This window comes from Lissotriton vulgaris, chromosome 4_1, assembly GCF_964263255.1.
Source record: "Lissotriton vulgaris chromosome 4_1, aLisVul1.2, whole genome shotgun sequence".
NCBI lineage: Eukaryota > Metazoa > Chordata > Amphibia > Caudata > Salamandridae > Lissotriton > Lissotriton vulgaris.
In genome coordinates, this window is record NC_141691.1 from 169485234 (window position 1) to 169505875 (window position 20642).

Sequence of the window (20642 nt, forward strand, 5' to 3'; positions counted from 1 at the left end):
AAACACTATTGTGTGGACATTCAAGTCAACAGAAAAACAAAAGTAGGGCAAAACATATTAAAACATCTGTATGTGAGCACAAACTCATTTCAACCCAACCTCCAAAAAGAGAAATATAACACTCCACAATCAGTTCACAGCATGTGAATAATGAAGAGTCATGCTTCAAAACTAAATGGATACTTACATGTAGGAGTAATTTTTCAGCTTGAAGAATTCACTGGATTCACGTACAACACTCCCACCTCCCCAGCAACGAGGTGCCTTTCAAACAAATTACAGAGGAGTTAAATTGTTCATACAAGTAGAAAGTATTTTTTTTTTTTAAACACGGACAGAAGGGAAATTTGAAGATGTGCACGTCTGACGTTACAGGGGGACCGACATACCACCAAATGGTGGTCAACAACGCCCATAGGGAAAAAAAGAAGAGGATAAGAAAGCGAAAATTGTGAATAAAACCACTAAATGGCAGAGCATGTAAATCCAGAAAATGCTTCAAGCTGCAACACTATTCCAACAGACAAGTAAGCATTGCATTCCACCTAAGGTTTGTCTGCATTATTTTCCCTATGCCTCCCTTTCCTATGTCACTGTTAGCAGTTTTTTCCTTTTTGACATTCTGGAACTGGACTAGACTAAATGACTTTTCCAAGTCCATCTCACTGAGTGGACCATGAATAATATAATAATGTGGTATTTCTGCACCCGGAATGGACAATACCACAGGAATACTTTAAGACTTGAGAAATTCCACACTTGATGCCAATGGTGATGTCTCATTTTCAGGCTGTTTTTCAGCCACTCTTTTCACCAGATGAAATATCTGGAGGGCGGGCATTATTAGTACATTATTCCCTCTTTACTTCTAAACCTGATGTGGTAGGTCATTTCCAGTACTGGCCTCTTGAGGACTGCCTTGTGACTAAGATCGAGGACCTAAATCTTTTTTATTCCTCAGCGACAATGTTTGCTTTGAGTTTTGAAGAGACCAGTTCCTAAAGTTGGACTTTTAATAAAACAGATGAGCCCTAAAATAAATGGACAGTAGAGGAGGCCCAACAGCAATTTACTATAACATACATTGACATTTTCTAGTGTGCTCCTAAGGCTTGGTATTATGACACACTCCACTAGGTAAGGCAGAGATTGTGATGTATGCATGTATGTGGTACTTGTGTAGCACAACCAAGCCAAAAAGCAGCAGAGAGACAGTGCGCGTGTGATTGGAGGGGTAGCTGGGATTTGAGAGCTGAAGTGGAGAGAGACTGCATCATGATGTAGTGTTCTTTAAAGAGGTGAGTCTTCAGCTCTTCCCTCTAGGCTAAACAGTTCACTCTGTCTTTACTCTAATGATCATGAGAATTTGAGCAATTAACTCTACAAACGGAGAGTTAAATCTTTGGCTGCCGAAAGAGTATTCAACATACTACTGTATCTGGTATATTTCCATCTTCATTGAAGAGCTGATTGTCAGAGAAAAACTTGATAAGCATGCATATCAACTACTTAACTGTTATCATGAGGGCTGCACTTTAAAAGGGTATTGGAGCAGGTTTGGGGAAGTCCTGATGGATACAGGGTTGTTGTTACAGTTACTGGGGTCTTATAGCGAAAAGGCCTGTTGGCTTGTTTTTGATCATTTGCCCGTAATTGTTTCTGGTCTGACAGTGCCTTAGCTGTGGGAGTGCCAGGGACCACCAGGAATGAGTATTCTGCTAGAATCTTCTCTTTAAAAGAACACCCTAGCCATATTATCAACTACCACAATACTGTGAATGTACAAGCGTTTAGGTAGAGGTTTACTTACCACCATAGATGTACCTCTACAATATATATGTATCTACAAGGTATGTAGATGTGGAGTTATGAATAATAAATCCATACTTACTTTCCTACCGATTGTGGTAGTCATTATTCTGGTTACAACATTTTTGTAGGACTATATTTAAAATGATATTCTAGCATACGGCCCTAGAGACGGTGAGCCTATCATCCAGATAGATTGAGTGCCAGTTGTGCTGCGGCTGGGTTTTAAGGTGGTATGGGTCAGCAAGGAAGAGGAGTTTCCGCAGTGTGTGGGTGAAGCAGTTATATTATTTGCCTCCAGCTGATGCCCTTAAGAGGACCATAGACGAGTTTATGAAGCCATGGACTAGGGCACAACCACCAAACAGATTGAAGAGATGAAGCTTGAACAGTAGTTCTGAAGTTGCTTTCGGAGATGAACAGTTTCACTTTTGCTAGCAAAGAGAGCTGGTACCAAGCTGTTGTGGTTTTCTTGGTGATGTGTTCCTAGAGTGTGAGAAGGGTGTCCAGGCTGAATCTGAGTGACTTAGTGTAGGATGGAATTTACAGTTTTGAGTGCATACAGGTTCAGGTTGCTGAGCATTGTTAGATAAGGTGGGATGATCCCCTTCGATCACTATCATCTAAAACTCAAGTAGAACCATCTGATGAAAAATAGACCCACCACGCATGAGGAGCAATGGCTATCCATCTTTGCACTGTCCCCGGTTGTCTGAAATAATGTAACACATTTAGATGCATCTTTAATGCCATGCACATTTCATCACCTCATTCTCACAAGGCTTTGAGTAATTCATGGCCCAATATTTTAACCCCTGACAGGGCGAAGAAGGCGATGTAGGAGACCCAGGATTTCCAGGAGAGCGTGGACAGCCGGTAGGTTTTACAGAATTCTAATTATGAATATTGACTATTGATCATTTTTTAAGTTTGTAAGATTGTTTTTATTTTTCCTATTTGTGGCTAAATCAATGTAGTCGGTGTGCATCATTTATTAAATGCGTGCAAAGGTGCCAGAAATTACAACTAAATTACCCTTTGCAAATTGGGTCATGTGACAATCTATGCTGCCAAGCGTGCTTTTTGCATGCATCATTAAGACAATAGGTGTGTGCTGCAGAGTGATTTACTGTTATTTTGAGGGCTCTATCTTTGAAGAGTATCTTTTTGGCTATTAAATGATAGTGGTAGGTTGAGAGCACTTGGCTGTCTCACGGTGATGAGGTCGAATTGGTGTGAGCTCAGAAAAAGTGTAACACTTTAGAAACAGTTGTGGCCTTGAATATCCAGTCAGTTCTTAACTTTTAAGAATAAATGTCTTTCTGACTGATAAATTATAGTACACTTATGCAGTAAAGAAGACGAAAAAACGTTCGTCAGGTGGATTCTTCAAGTAGTTTTAATCCAACAAAACTGCTTCACAACCACCAGCTGCCGTTCCCATCACAATTCTACCCACTTAATTCTAACCCAGAACATCCCCCCTTGTCTATTCCAACTGCAATTACACATTCAACACAACTTTCCTTTTTCCCCCAAAAAAGATACACTAATATTAAAACAGGCTGGAAAAAACTGTCACACCCATATACAGAACATAATAAAATAAAACAAAATAAAAACTACAGTATAGTAATAAATACAATAATAATAAAAGATGAAGGAGAAATCAAAGCATTCATATAAAGAATCAAATACAATAAAGCAAGGTAAAAACCCATAACAACATAGTAATTAAAACATTTTCACAACAAAGTAAGGAATGAATTATCACAATAAACACAATTTCTGTAGTAGGGATCTCTGTGTATAGTCATAATCTAGTGAATAGTCCCGCCCATGTGCGTGGACCCCGGCAATCAAAAATAATCTCTTAAGTTGTCAAATCATGCAGACCCTGCAAGACACTTAAGAGAGAATTTAAAGACAAATAATGCAGCCTATATCCACAGGCTACACTGTCCAGTACTTCAACTAGAAATTCCACCAAACAACACCACACATAACCCAGCCTGCAGTTTCTACCATAGAGAAACTTGCCTCCACCAGTAAAAGACTCTGGAATGATAGAGAGGAAGGCATGGACAGACAAGCCCCATAGGCTGCCATTATGTGGCTTAAATAGGATACTGTGCCTTTAAGAGAACTTTCCAGAACGTTCTCCCAGTATCCCAGAATGCATAGCAGGTCCCTCTTACTTTCAGTTCTTTTTGAAGGCGTAGCACGCCAGACCTGTAGCATTCCTTACATGAAGAATTATCTCCACCCTCTTTTTAAATCCTCTGCAAAAAACTTTGTCCAAAAACTCAATTACACCTCTAGAATCTGCTCTCTCACACATCCTTAACTCTGATCATTTTGAAAAATAATCTTTCAAAATAATGGCAAAAGCAGATTTCTTTTCCAACACCAGAAATAATCCAAGAAGGTTAACCCCAACTTCCTCCACAGACCTTTAGCACATTCCTCCGGTTCCATTTCAACAACACACGTTTTAGCTGACTTTTCACTATCAGCTCACGGCGCACACTACCTCACCCAACCATCAACCGTGCCATCAATCTTTGGCCACCGATAAAGTTCACTAACCCTCTGTTTAGTAGCAGGCCTACCAGGATGACCTTCATGAGCCAGTGAAAATATTTTCCTCCAGAGATTCTGAGGAGGCTCTATCTTGTTGCCCCTTACCGCAATACCCTCAAAAATCATCAGTTCATTTCGCACTTTATTAAACAAAGCTAAATCCTTGCTTAACATGCGTACTTCAGGTCATCCATTAATTAGAATACTCTGAACCAAATTCAAATTTTGATCCTACAACAAGGACTCCTTTCATTCATCTTCTAGAATGAAACTCTGCAGTCTCATGCTCTCACATTCCTCTCTGACATCTACAGTGTATGCTACATCACACTCTAGTAAATCAACAAACTCATCATCAATTACCAGTTAAATACACACATGCAATCTGTGTGTACATTTTTACGTCCAGGAATGCATTGCACAATGCACAGATATTTTGGTAATTTAGCAGCCAAACGAGCTAACACCTCCTTTTCTATCACTGCATAATTTGTTTCAGCAGACCTTAAAGTATGCAATGCATATGATACAATCCATTCTTTGCTCTTGTCTCTTTGCATTTAAACAGCACATAAACCCACACTGCTTGCATCCACAGCCTTTCCAACCTCATATGGTCTCAACCAAGATGCTTCCTCCAATTCATTTTTAAACAGTTCAAAAGCCATTCAATAACTTTCCCCCCATTCAAATTTCAAATTTTTCCTCAACAAGCGCCTTGAAGGATCAATTTTTGTGGCATAATCCGGCACAGATATGGCATAAAACACTGTTGGACCCAGAAATTATAATAACTGATCCTTAGAGATTGATGCAGCAGCATTACAATTGCCTATACATGGTTCCGTTTAGGCTTAATACCACTTCGAAACATTTCATGGCCCAAATATCAACTTTTTCTTACATATATTACATTTAAAAATGCGTACTGTCAAACCCTTCCATTGGAGTGTCTTCCATACAACACCCACATTTTTATCATGTTCTTAATAAGTTTTTCCACATTCCAAACTAATGTCCTGGAATGTGACAGCGTCTGTAACACCCTCACCCTCAATAGTCTGTTTCATTAGCCTCTTGCGTGCTCATGACGAGCTCAGCTCATCATGAGGCACGGTTGCGCTGTGCTGATCAGCTGAGCTCGTCATGACCTCCGCGGAACGCCCACACGGGGATAATTCCCCTGCTGTGCCGGCGTTCCATTCAAACGGACGGAGTCATGACAAGCTCAGCTCGTCATCAGCACAGCGTCACCTTGCTGCGTGACGAGCTGAGCTCGTCACCAGCACAGCGGCACCGCACGCAAACCCCTCCCCCCGCGGCGAAGAGGTTAATCATTGAAATACCAGTGCAAGGGTAGCTAAACCAAAAGGCAATCGCAAGTACTGGAACATGCCTTATGGAGTTACAAATGCTCTAAGGTATTTAGAGTCCTCATGCAGTTCATCCTGGTGGTAAGCAGTTGCAAGATCAGTAGTTGAAAACACAGCCGCTTCAGAAAGAGTAGAAACTATTTCATGCATATTCAGGAAAGGATGCCTAGCAATCCAAATGTCATTGTTTAAACTCCACAAATCTATGCAGAGACGTAGTTCCCCTGAACCATTCGCAGAGATCACTGCAGGAGACATCCATGGCGATGATTGAATTGGTTCAGGTATTTTTTTTTCACACAAATCATCCAACATTGCTTTTGATTCTTCCCGATAGGCACTTTTCTTAACTTATGCCTAACCGGAACTGCCCCATCCGTAAGGATTATTTTGTGTTTAAAGGCACAAACCTTCCTAAGACCTCAAAGAAGAGACCCCATTATAATGAAGTTATCTCAATTACAAAATGAGAACCATGTATTTCTGTCATTTTATGTACAAAGCTGGAAAGCCATTCAGGACAAGCTTCGTACCCAATTCCTGTTGATGTGGTCAACCCAAAATGGAGTCCCTTTTTTTGCCACATACATTTTTGCTCCAGTCCGTCTCCAGTTAAATTCCCAATCAGCCAAAAAAGATCCTTCCAAGTCTGTTTTTCTGTCCAGACGGTCTACCTGGTTGTACATCAGGAGATTACAAATGTCTCCCTTCCCATAACTCACAAAACACAGATTTCCCAATAATGGCCTGCTGTCCTATTTTTGTCCCTTTCGCTGGTACCGACTGACACCAGTGAGCGCTGTAATGCATGAGAGCCAGCCGACCACAAACACTCTGCACAGAATCACCCCACCTGGACCTAAAGAAAACAACTGCTTCCCTGTGCTCACAGGACCCTCACATCCCAAGCCCCCCATTGGGAACTCCCGGTATTGTCCCCAAGTCCTCCCTTGCAGTCTACTTCCAGGTGGCCTCTGTCATTTCTGCTGTGTAGCGTGCAAGGCTACTGACTCGTACAGCATCTCTGCACCCAGATTCACCAGCAAAAGAAACGAATGATGGATGAAATGCTGAACAATGCAAACATTCAAACCCAGTCACAAAGGTCTGGGTTTAATCCATCGTTCTTTTGCTCACCACGCCACCCCAGCTTAGACCCAGCCATATGCAAATCAGTCTTGACCCTGCTCCTCACAAGGGCAGATTTGACTGATCTGCTGGTGGAACTTTTGTCCCTTTACTTTTACCACCTCATGACCGAAAGGGGATCAAAGGAAAAGCATTGCAGGTATATGTATGCAGTAAATGTTCTTTTTCCCTTAGGAAAGCATTACACATAAAAATACACTGTTGGTTAAAGGTGCTGAACCTGTACAAAGTCTATTATGAAAAAGTAGTTACTGATAATGAAGATCTTGGGTTACAAATATATATAAAGATACATTTTATTTATCCAAATTGGTGTGGATCTGCTTTTTGAGTCTGTGCATCATTCATTGACTCTGTGTGGGCAACAGATGTCTAACACTACTCTCTGATAAGCCTAAAGCTGCTCGACCACACTACCTTAAATACAGCACCTGAGATTACTATGGAAAGCCCATGTCCTCTCATAAGGGATACCTGGACTCTATACACAGCATTCCTATTTTTGGTATACTCTATAAATAGCCAGCTTCCTACGCTGACGCAAATGAAAGACCACCCTTTCAGGGCCACCTTTTTTTGATACACTGAGGGCACAGCTCGTCTCCCATAAATACATGCTGATCTACTGCAGTGGGTGTAGTAGTTAATATAGCTCTTACCTGCTCCGGTGATGGCTGGAGCAGGTAAGAGCGGGGGTTTGATGGGGAGGGGGTGGCGGGATGGGGGGTGCTGGCGGCAGATGAGGATGAGCGGAGAGGCCGAAGGGAGAATAAATAAAGAAAACTTACCTTGCTCTTGCCACCGATCGTGTGTGCTTTGTAAGCAGGTGGAAACTGACTGTGGCCTTCCGGCAGCACACAATGTTGACAACATCTGAATCGGGCCCTGAGAATAGCATTGGAAACCCGCACTTCACAAACAGGCCTCTTTCGACCACTTTCACTGATCAATCCTCGTGAAACTCTCGCCATCTCCGCCCCAAATTCCATTCTAGGCCTGAAAACACACAACATCGCATTTATGAACTTGAGCTAAAAATAACCCGTGGATCGATTGTCTTCAAATACATTACATTACATTTTCTCATATCCAGCAATCGAGAACAGTACAGTACATAACTCAATAATTAAAAAAAAAAATACAAATGCCCTTACCCACTCCCTGGCTCACCTGCTGCGGTCCTCTCTGCTTCTATAGCCCTGGGCTCTGGTGTTCTCTGCAGCAATTGAAGTCTCCACACCAATCCAGGCGCTGCTCTCATGCTGCTGATAATTTTAAGTAGCATGAGAGCAGCGCCAGGATTGGCTGGAGCAGGCTGCCTCAACTGTCCTGGATGAACTTGGGCCCTTTTCTTGCTGGGTGGAGAGGTTTACACTGTGCATGTCAGACTGGCGTTGCAAGACCACTGGCCAAAGTGACATGCGCAGTGTAAATTGGTGGAGAAAGCACCACTCCCCTGCTGTCAACAGCCACAGTGGCCCCGCCCCCAAACACTGCTCGGGATGTGCTGGGGAAAGGGTAATATAAAACGGTAATACATTCAATTTATTACCATTTTATTTATCACCTTTGCGGTGCTAGCAGCAGGGGGGAACACTCCTTCGACCCAATGGAGGGGCCACCGCAGAATGTAGGCACGTTTAGAATGCTTCTTTTCTTTGGTTTTAATTACATTTAGATCCAGGGAAATGTGTACTATTGTTTTATATACCCTAATGTATTTAAGTTTAAAAGTGTTTTATTTCTGCAGTTTAAATTATCTTTGGATCTTGTCGCATGTTTTTTACTTTTGTGTTCATTAACTTGATGCATTTTAAGTTTGCAGCGGTCCCTTTTTCAAATGTTCTTCCTATCTTTCCTGTGAAATGTGTACTTTGTTTTTTTCTTATCCGGTTCATTTGTTCACCTATAATCCTTGACGTTTTCTGGGCCTCAAAAGTTACCAGCCCTGACCCTGAAAAGGCGAAGTGTCCTCCACAAAGCTTATGGCGGACATTAAACATTTCACTAAGCAAGAAGAATCACCAGAACCGAGCGTGAGCTTAGGAAAAGAAGAAGAAACAAAGAAAGCTTGGGGACTTTAGTGAAAATCAAGCATGCAGACACATCCGCCTTCTCGTTCTCACTGCTGTACTGCACCTCAGTTGTTACTCGTTTGTGCCACGTCGTGTGTTTGCATGTGACTGCATGACTCTGGTATTTTGTTCTTTTCTGCCTGCAGGGCCCTGGAAGTGTCGGAGAGGCAGGTGAAAAAGGAATCCTTGGTTTACCAGGATATCGGGTATGCACTCCATTTATTTTCAAAAGTTTGGACAGCTGCCAAATAATTCCGCCTTGTAGTTTGCATGTTTTTTTACAGCATAATGCTGCAGGCTGCATATCTTTGCGAGATCAGCTGGCACTGCGACTTGTGCATAACTCTTAATCCCACACTTCTAGTTTTAAACTGTTTCTAGCCATGGTACTATAAAGGTAACAGTGCTTAAACGCAAGCGACAGTTCTAAATATAGTTTACAATGTGCGACTATGCCCTCAAAGTCCCCTTCCCCTGGTAAACCCAGGACCGCCCCATTCCTAGATAGAGATGTCCTTACTGAGTTCTCCAAAGCTTCACACAGTGACTCTCCCAATGTACTATAAAGATATGTTCGACATTCCCTGCCTGATGGGGGTCGTTGGAGCTGCTTCACCCTGTGCCATGAAATCCAGGACCTTCTGCCGCAGTGAAACAAAGTCTCAGCATTGATCCAGGAATAGGCGATCAGCTCCACTGATTGTACGCCCTACATATTATGAAACCACTTGGCCTGGTTCACCACCTCACCGTCTATGCACGGGAAATCATCTGGCTAGTTGTCTTCGTAAAGTGACAAAGCCGCTTTTGTGCAGCGCGGATCATGCTTTTCCTAGCCTGGCCCCTGATATACATGAGAACTAGCCTCAAAGGCTCCAGGAATGGAGCCCCAAATCCTCTAGATGGCACTCAGCATATCCTCCCAAAATGTGATTTTCTTTGGAAACTTCCATCATTTGGGTATAGTGTCTCCCTGCCCTCCACAACATCTGGAGCAGTTGGCAGAGATATTTGGAAACAACACTTCCAGGTTCTGAATGGCATGATGCCAGTCATACATGACGTTATAATCTGCCACCTAACACGCACGTCTAACAACATGCATGAGACACAAATTCTTTAGTGACTGATGATGGTCGGGCTCACCTCTTGCATCATCACCAACCACAGCCCCCTCACAGACACTGACTTCCTTAGCAGACTGCTGCAAGAAGGATGGAAGGGATGCAAAGATACAGGTGATCGTGGGTCAAACCATAAAAGCCGCAGGGAGGCATCATTCCAGACACAATGAAAACTTGGGGTTGTCCCCGTCAGGAGTGCTTGAAGTGTGATCCCCAGGACCTCAATGTGTTCCCAGAAATCAAAGCCACAAAATATCCCTCAGACGATCCATTACAACAAAAAGTTCAGTAGGCATTTCGTTCTCACACATCCACTTGAATGAATTTAAAGTTCGACTGATCACTATATCTAATTGCTGAAAATAAGCGCCACCTTTGTGTCAGCATGTTTATTTGATTTGTATACATTAATATGCCTTACCCTGTGCTGGCAGAAGGGTTTACAATTGGCTGTAAACTAAGAGAGGAGGAGGGATGGTGGAAGCTGACTGAAGGCCCACGGCACACTGTGTGTCTTCTTGCAGAATGGGGCCTATTGGGACAGAGTCAATGCCAACACTTTAATTACAGCAGTGTTCAGGCTCACCTGAGGATATAATGATTCATTTTAGGATAAGTTTATAAAACTGTTAAGTAAACTCTGGGTAGGATTCCCAACGTGTTGATTCGAAGGCTCAAGTACAGTCCAGCATCAGACCTTTCAAGAACTTGGAAAGCCTAGGGTTTCAGCAATAGGCAAAAGACTCTACCCCATTGCTGGGTATATGCTGGGCCGAGTTTATCATGTATCCATCAGGTGAACCCCATCAACAATCTGACTATTCACTCAAAACCCAAACGCTGTGCAAAAACCAGCCCAGCCCATTCCAGGAAGATATGTGGAAAGAATAAACAGGGTCTACTATCAGAACACCATCAAAATGGTTTACATCAAGCCTTGAAGTGGAACTGCTGGGGAGATCACCCCTCAACAGAGTTTAAATACCTAACATGGGGAAACATCCTTTACAACCCAACTTTTACCACGCAGTGCTTTTACATCGCAACTTTAACAACGCAAACCATTACAACGCATTGAGCTGGGGGGCGCTCTAGGATAGGGAATAGATTTAATTTACTATCCAACACCTTCCCTACTATCCACGGGGACTGGAGTTGGAATAGTAAATTAAACTATTCACTATCCAGCACCCCTCAACACTATGCGTTGTAAAGGCATGCGTTGTAAAAGCATGCGATGTAAAAGCATGCGATGTAAAAGCATGCGTTGTGATGTCATACATCCCTAACATGTCTCTGTCTCACCAAAAGAGACAAAATCAAATCAAAGCTCTCAACAAATGGTTTAAAGAAGCCAACAGCAGTAATCCTGAATGCTGATCAATATGTTTCAATAGTGAGATAAGTAAGACATGGAGCACATGAAATGGGATGTGGTGTTTTGAAGCAGCTAAGAAAACATACATAGTTTGCTATTCCAACTGGGACATTAACAAAACCAAACAGAAATAGTCAATTACATTCATGAAATGAATAATCCAAAATATGTGTTGCCATAACGAATAACCCCAGACTTTCTCCATGTGTCTAAATTGCCCACAGCCCCTAGAGTCAGTAACTTAGCTAGCTTCATCTCATGTCAAGTCAAGTCAAGTCAATACAAGCTTTATTCGATTAGTTAAAATCATAAAAGCAATTACATCACATATAAAATCAACAGTTCATGTATTAAAAAACATTTCTTATAAAACAATTCATGTATTTACATTAAAATAGAGCATTTCATAGTTAGACTAACAAGTGGTAATTATTAACACATTTCAGGGACTGTTTGATTTCAGTTTTCTAGACTTAACACGCATAGCAGCAACCAAAAAACTTGCGACCCCAAATATTACTCTGATGCTACTCAGGAGTTGTAAGTAGCGCAGAGCGGGACGAACTTGTATAAACCCTGCTTCTCTCAGGATGGGTATTAAAAACAATCTCCTACATTCATCATAATGGCCGCAAAACATAATAAAGTGCATCAGTGTCTGTTCAGAGAAATTATCACAGCTACAATGGATAGATGTATCAGATTTTCCCCATACTGGGTAATTCCCCAAGGAATACTGAATGATGTTAAGTCTAAATCTCACAAGGAGATTACGATGGTAAGGTCGAGTCACAATGGTCAAATAGGGTTCCAGTTTAGGGGTGGTCTGGAGTATGTAATTAGACCTAACCCCCGGTTTTTGGACCTCTAATTCCTCCCGTTCCATCATCACACGTTCTAGAAAATTATTCTTCATCCACAGTACATCACCCTTCTTGATGGTGCTCGGGGCAAGATCTAGTTCTGGCCTCCCCAATTTAAGAAAGGTGTTTTTAATATATGCCAACCATGGAATTTAATTGACTTTATCCAACGCCATACAGTCTTTGAGGATAGAATGATTTAGACTTATGTCGGGATTCAACCAGGTCTTGGCCCAGCAGGTCAAAGGTGCCAGCTGTAGTTGGTCATTGATGTAGCCAAGACCTACCTCGGTATGGACTGATAATACTGGGGTTGATTGGGGGACCACTAAAAGAGATCTAAGAAACTTATTTTCTGCCACCTGGACTTTATCTTGTGGCAGATAGCCCCATATAGAGGCACCATACCTAGCTATTGATAGGCTTTTTGATTTGTAAACTGCCAGCAGTGCTTCTATTGGACGTGAACCCAAGCGTTTAGCAAAGCTCAATAGAGCAGAATTAGTTCTGGTGACAGCTAAGCCTTTAGCGTTTAGTTGTGGTCTCCAGGTGCCCCTTTGGTCAAAAAGGACGCCCAGATAGGTGAAAACTGGGACTCTGGAGATTTCCTCACCGTTGCAAAGAAACTTTCCAAACTTTACATTTTTGGAACGTTTCCCTGCAACCATGACGTGCGATTTTTTGTTATTTACCTGCAGGTCCAAGGAGGACATAAATACCCCAAAATAAGTCCAAGAGTTTCTGCAGCCCTACCCCAGTACGGGCGAGCAGTACAGCGTCGTCCGCGTAGAGGAGTACCGGCACCAAGTACTCCCCCACGCGTGGGACGTCAGGAGTGGACCCTTTCAGGGTTGGTTCGAGGGAGTTTATATATAGGGTGAATAGGCGGGGTGCCAAGATGCACCCCTGCCTTACCCCTCGTTTTGATTTAAAAGGACTCGTAGTTCTACCCTCGCTATTGGTTCTAATAGTGGCCCGCAGATCTTGATGCAGAGCCGCTAGATAGTTTACCAATGTGGGATCAATCCCTATGTTAATTAAAATTGCCCAAAGTTTACCACGATTGACTAGATCAAAGGCCGATGATAGGTCCATAAAGGCCATATATAACAGACCCTCCTTAGCCAAGGTGTATTTGCTGATTAACATGTGGAGGTTAAGGATTTGATCAAGAGTACCCCTTTTGGCCCTGAACCCATATTGTAATTCGGAGAGGACCTTCCTCTCTTCCAGGTGTTCGCCTAATCTCTGCAGAATGACTCTGCCCAAGATTTTGACGGCAGAGTCAATCAGCGTGATAGGCCTGTTACAGGCTGGGTCAGATCTTAAACCTTTTTTGAAGACGGGTATTATAGATGATGTTGCCCAAGATGGGGGAAACCCCGACGTTATTGTGGAGTTGAAGACATTCGTGAGTATCTTAGTTCAAAACTCCAGGGGAGTCCTATAAAGGTCTGCGGGCACGCCGTCTGGGCCCGGGGCCTTATTTTTCGTCATCCCTACAATGGCCTTTTGTACCTCCATTTCCTCGAATCGCAAAAGGGGTTCTACACCAATTTCTATAGGGTCCATCATTAATGTGTACTCTTCAGCACTATTATATATTTTACTAAAGTGGGCGACCCATGTCTCATCGGGGATCACAGAGTCCATCACCGAGTTATTTATACCAGAAAAGTAAGGGTGGTTTATTACAGCCCAGAATTTGGAACTATCTTCCAGCACATCCGTTGACATGAGATTATCCCAAGCCTCTTCCTTTATACATTTTTTACAGTTAGCCATAACAAGTTTATAGTTTTTTCTAAGTGCAGCCACCTTTTCCTTGTTTCTCGGTTTTTGTTTTAAAGCATGCATTAGTTCTTTATGGGCTTTTGAGCACGACTCATCAAACCACCTTGGCTGATCTGGGCAATCCCTCTTCTTGTGACATTTTAGGTCAAGTCTCACTTGGGTGCAAATAGTGGTGAAAAAATTTATTAACCCCTTTCCCATCTGCCAGGTTATCTAGGCATATTGCCATGTCCTCCTTAACTTTATGCTCTAGGTCTTTAATAAAAGTATCTGGTACCACCTTAGCCCAATTGAGCCTCCTCCCCTGATCTTTGGGAATGAGTTTATCAGGATTACAGTCCTCGTTTGTCTTCTGGTTGTCTGTGTCCTCCCCCCTATGTATGGTCATAATTAGAGGATTATGATCACTGAAGATCGAAATTGTGACCTCTATGGAGGAGCATACCTGTACCACACCAGGGGAAACGAATATGTAATCGATTACAGTTTCTGCTTCTCTACCTACAAAGGTCGGGGCCCTTTCCTCCCCTCCACTTCCCTCGACTTCATAAGCTTCCTCTATCAAGTACATCCTTTCAACCTCATGTCAAACAAGTCATAAGTACACTGCTTCAGACTCTTAAAACATGCTTACACTAGCCAAACCCACAGGAAATTGTGACAAACCTAAGCAATTATCCCACTATGACCATAGCAGATCTAAATTTGCAAAAGTTAAAAAAGGTAGTAACCAGACAGCCAAAGATTGAATAGTCCAACTGACTCCAAAATCGAGGACATTTCAGACACTCAGGAGGTGCTGCGTCCAAGGTAATGTCCTCCTCTCCCTTGTAGAAGCCACTGCTAAACTTCAGTAGTCGCTCCCTTCCCTTTGATAGGGCCCAGAGAGTGAGTAGACAACTCTGGCGCTGCCTTGATTAGAGCTAATGCGTCCTCTAAAAGAGCAGAAACAAAACAGAGTTTGATCATAGCGGGCTCTCAAATTAAAGTTTCGCGATACGTACCCCAGTTTGTCCAAGTCACATTCGCAGTTGCGTACGTTATTCAACTGCATCATATGCGTATTATACTCGAATCATCCCCTGGTTGGAAAAATAATGTGGGTTTTAGGCTGGATCCTGTCCGTTTCATGATGGGGGACATCTGCTCCTAAGCTCTTGAATGGCCAGACAAGGGTCTGGGCCTGGGTGGGAGATTGTAATCAAAAGCTGATGTTATCAGAGAGCCATGGTTTTAGAGATGACTCTAATCAAACCTTCACCCCTCCTTCCCTATAATCAACTGCAGCATCAAGAGTACCAAGCTCCACTTATCTAGCGTTCCTGCAAAGTAGAGCCCTGATGTTCCTGCGCGAGGTACGTCTACACTACTGCATCTTCTACCAAAAATCAGATTGGCTGCCTGCAGTGAGGATCAAAGAAACAAGCCTTGATCTTAAAAAACTCATGAGCATTGAAGACCCACCTGAAAGGCGCAGTTTTGACTCTGGGTCCCGTTCGTTGTGCACAAGGCCTGTTGGAGCAATGACACAGGAAGGATACCCCAAGAAATAGGCACCCCACACTAGGCATCATCCAGGAGTGCAGCTTTGAGACAATGTGGCAAAAAAGAGGAAGGGTCCATGCAGCGTAGGGCCCTAGGCCCTGCACCTCCCAATCCATCCTCCTAGGGGCAGTCTGATCACACAGATGTTAGAACCGATTGAAAATGGAATTGTTAAACCCCGCTCGCACAGCTTTACTTTGCTACAGGACGTAACTTTCAATAGATGCAGATGAGGAGCTTGGATCGATCCCAGCAGCTCCCCCCCCCACCCTACCCTCCCTTCCAAGACATGGATTCACCCCCCCCCCCCCATACCCCAAGGAGACATGCCAAGCTCCTCCTCCCGCCACCATGTACTCACCAACCCAATGTGTTTGTTTCAATGCAGAAAAGCTGTGAAGGTATTGGAAGATGACACTGCTGACACTTTAGGGCACTATGAATGTTTTACAGATCTGATCACACTTTTCTTTTAATGTTCTGTTTCCTAGGGGCCGCCTGGATTCGATGGAGCCACAGGCCTGCCAGGAAGGAAGGTACTGCCTAACATTTGATATCTGTTTATTGACACACCCTGCTTACAGGCCATTGTTGTATGTATTTTGTATGTATATATGTTTTTTTAAAGGTAGGCTTCAAACGTTTCTAGCAATAGCAAGGGGGTTGACATTAGGGGAGTATTCAGGACGCTAAAAACATTTGATAAAAAAAACAGGCGGATGAAATGAAAATAGTACGGAATAAGGATACTGATCGGGTTGGTGGGAAAAGTTAAAACGATAAAGTATTGGTAATAGGTTATTCTGTTATGGGAAAAGGCGAGAACCGGGGTCTCGCTGTAATCAGTGAAACACGAAATTACATCAAGACTTTCAAAAATAATTACTCTGAAATTTTGGAACATAATAATACATTTAACAAAATCCTATAATAAATGACACTGATATGTACAACTCGGAGTTGTTCATCCGAAATACCTCCCCATTATTAAACCCAGTGATCATATCACCTGAAATGAAGACATTGAACCAAGATACCTGCACACAGCGCAACAAGTCTGTTCCTCCAGCAGTGTGATGGATGCAGCCAATCTTAATCTAGGTGTACATTTCCATGTTCTTCTTTGTAGAACTGCCACCTCTATTCCGGTTTGCGTAGTTTTGAAAATAGAGATTTGAAAAGCGAGACCAAAGCAAACCAACAACACTTCCATGATATGCCGTAGACGTGAGATTGAAAATGTCCTTTTTATGGCTGTTCATAAGGCCTGCTTGTATGCATTAGCTACAGTCGGTCTGCAGTGGCACCCTTGCTGGTGGCGCCCGTCATCAACCCTTTCTAAGAAGCCACAGTCACTGGATGGCCCCGCTGCCACATAGGACCTGTTAGGGATATTTGCAGGCGGCATGCTCTGTCACAAACACGACGGATGTCCCGTTCTCTGGGTTAAAGGTGCCAGAGGTATATCTCATTTCTAATTCTGTGCACAGGATACTGCCTTCGTCAGACTCTAAATCAGGTCCATGCTATTCACAAGGAGCCTTAAGTCCTAAGGATGCATTCCATGAAAGCGGTCGCAATTTGGCTACTCACTTGAACCAAATGCCAAGGTATTTTGCAAACCGACCTATGTACTAATATAGTCCGTCACAATACGATCTCCCTCATTAATATGAATGTTGCAACTTGCGACACTCTGTGATTTGTTGTCATTACAGGGATAGTGGCCTGCTGTGGTGTCTGATTTTTTAATGCTTCGCTTTTTCCGCAAAGAAAAAACGTGATTTTTTTTAGAAAAATGAATATATTTTCACACATTTTTTGTGGAGCAAGCACAGGTCCATCAGACCCCTGTCAACATTCAGAAAGGGGAGTGGGTTATTTAGGGGACCCCTTCCTGTTTGCAAATGGGCTGCTACTGCTTTTCAGGTGTCGGTAACGTATCATTGGTTTGTGACAAAACATACCTTAAGGAATTACAACACACACCCTTTCCACTGTGTGATTGGTATTTACCATGAAACATATTTTGCGATTCGGTAATGAGTTAGCAAATCCCGGTTTGCGCTTTGTACATACCCAGAGCTATGTTGCGGTTGCAAAGGCCCCGATTTTGTGACTCCCAGCCTTTAAGACTTCAAATTAGCTTTATACCAAAGACCCATAGAGTATCTGAATAGAACAACCCTTGCAAACCAAAGTAGGATGCTTCTTAAATTCTGAAAAAGAAGAACTGACAGCGGAGCCTCCTAGCTAACAGCACCTTACCCGATGTTCAACTCTATTGGCGATGTCCCACTAAATTAGATGGGAGCTGTGTGCACACTGTTAGGTACCCACTGTCACAGTACTAGTTCCCAGCCGGGCTCAAAGGCTTTTACAAAAGAAGCAAAGGTGCACCACTCAAAGAAGCACTTTTATCAACATAAATAAATCAATTGTTCGTTGTGTTGAACGCTGTGTTTTATTTATCCTGAATGGAAATGAGGACAAAATAAAGAAAGAAAAAAGATAATACCGAAGACTTCCTTTCCTTTCTGGATATTGACAATTGATTTGTTTATGTTGATAAAAGTGCTTCTTTGAGTGGTGCACCTTTGCTTCTTTTGAAAAAAAAGTTTCTTAAATTCGCTTAAGGGTATCTTCTGCCACCTGGTGGTTGGACTTGGAATGATATTTAAAGTGTAAGAGTGAGCCTATTCTGCGGGAACAGCAAATGCTAACTCCTTTGGCTTGCGATCCTCTTTGATTCAGTTTCAGGAAGTGGTCAGTGTCATTCACTCAGCCCTGTGTTTGTGATAGATTCCCGCAGTGAGGGGTCTTGTAATATCACTCTGATTTAAAACCACTCATTGCTTGTTGTTGGCTCCTAGTCCTGGTTTGTGTCTCACCGACATGTAGTGGGCGTCCTGCAAGTTCTTCCACGGTCTCTTTGTTATACCTTTTTATAACCGTGCTATATAAAGTGCATTCTCAACCTGCTATTAAAAGGGGTACTGTCTCTGCACAGAAATCAGTACCTACTAAAGCACCTCAGTTTGCTATAAACAAGATGTATGTAGTTTGTTGAGCTAATATGCATTGCTTGCAATGGATAAACGAGTGTTAGTAGTTTGGACAGCCTGGTCTACTGTAGAAAAAAAATCTCGGCCTACATCAATGTAACTTCAGTTTAACAAAATGCCTGTAATACAAAGCAACATACACAGCAAGCGTTAGATAAAACAGGGAGCGGAGTTCATGCGGGAAAAGACACTCTTCAAGAGTTCTCGGTGAGTATTTTCTTCGTGGTGCTTAAAAGTGGGGCGAAATCTGGCACCGCGTGCATGAGGGAAAGAGGCGTCCCATCTCAGTGGTGCGTGCGTTACCCCGAAGGCCATGGATAAAGTACTTTTTTGTTTCGTACTTATACTGGCGGCACTAGAGCCTCTGGGAAATCCCACAACGTAAATCTATTTTTTGTTTAAAGTTTTGTTGCATGTACAATGTATTTTATGCATGTAAAAACTGCAGGTCTGACCTTAAACCAAGTCCTTGTGATGTGTTGTTTCAGTAGTTTGTTATTGAAGATGTTAACCAGGGGAGATACATTTCTTAAATATAGGGAAAATATACTTTCAAGAACTTTCAAGAAATGTACCTTTTTCGTAATTTCATAGAAGATTAGAGAGTGTTGGTTACTTTCATGTTAAGTACCTTTGATTGGATCTACTAAATAGCAGTGTTCTGGTTCATTGGTTCCCACATTTAAAAATTCCTTTGGTGGTTTAAACATGTTGGTTGTTTTTTGTGTTGTAGTTAACTTTACTTTCTTCCTTTATTTTTTAAATTGCAAACAAGTATAAACTAGTGCCGTTTATTTTAAAAAACCGATTTAATTTCACAGTTTATTAAAAAATGAAAATATTTGCAACAGCGTGCTGTGTTCAGAAGTCAAAGTCAAAGTCAAAGTTTATTATGTTTTGGCTCTCAATGAGGGCCACATAAAATAAAACACACAGTATACATCACATAAAGGAAACAACAAAGTAAAACCATACAGTCTAGAAAAAGCGATGTGACACATACAATCATTAGTTTAGCAGTCCCCAGCAATTCCCTGTGCATTATCAATAAATATCTAAAAAACTTTTAAAAAAGTTAAAAATTCTGTAGCAAAACATTTCGTTAGGGGGGCTATAAAGTGGTACATCTCTACATTGCTTTACATCCGTAACATGACTGTATCTTTTTCACCAGCATCAGCGAAAACACTCCAAACAGTCTTAAAAGTGAACACAACAACTTTGCTATATTGGCCACACAAGGCATTTGAATATATGTATTTAATGTGTTTTTTTTATTTCAGGGAGAACAAGGCCTTCCTGGCTTTTATGGGCTTGATGGTCTGCCTGGATTTAAGGTAATATTTTGAGAAAGACAGATGCATCTACTTAAAGAAAGGTAGAAAATACAAATAAAAGTATAACATAACATAACATAACAAAATGCCTCCTGGTTTTGTTTGTTCTTGCTGGCCCCATTATTGACCTCATTTTGGCACATTAATGATTTCTACAGCCCACTTTAGCTCTGCTCCCATGGCTTTCATAGCGACCTAGATGCAGTTGTTCTCAGAGGTAGTGCACGAGCATACTTGAACTTCCCTTGTGTAGGTCTGGCTGATCAGGAGCCTTAACTCTCTCAGTGGTGCTGAGGGATACAATCTCCATCATAATGCAGTAGAGTTAGTTAGTAAAGAACTTACAGCCCGCACCAAGGTTCTTATAACAGTAAATGTGTACTCACTAGTGACCAATAGAACATGTAAAGAGTAGCAGAGATTTGGAAAACAATGAACTTCACAATTTTTATCAAATATTTAATGAGCGTTGCCAAAGACAATATATCTAGCTTTAATGTGCCAACACATGGAAATACCTTCATGCACAAATGCTGCTTGTATGCAC

General features: G+C 42.2%; 1 protein-coding gene across 2 annotated transcripts in view; it reads left to right on the forward strand.

Annotated features, from left to right (window-relative positions):
• COL4A6 (collagen type IV alpha 6 chain) overlaps positions 1-20642 on the forward strand; it is a 759488-nt gene that overhangs the window by 449174 nt on the left and 289672 nt on the right. For both annotated transcript variants that reach the window (XM_086918466.1, XM_086918467.1), the window contains exons 14-17: positions 2632-2685; positions 9136-9195; positions 16185-16229; positions 20042-20095. In XM_086918466.1, the coding sequence (XP_086774592.1) occupies positions 2632-2685; positions 9136-9195; positions 16185-16229; positions 20042-20095 (213 nt within the window). The remainder of the gene's footprint in view (positions 1-2631; positions 2686-9135; positions 9196-16184; positions 16230-20041; positions 20096-20642) is intronic.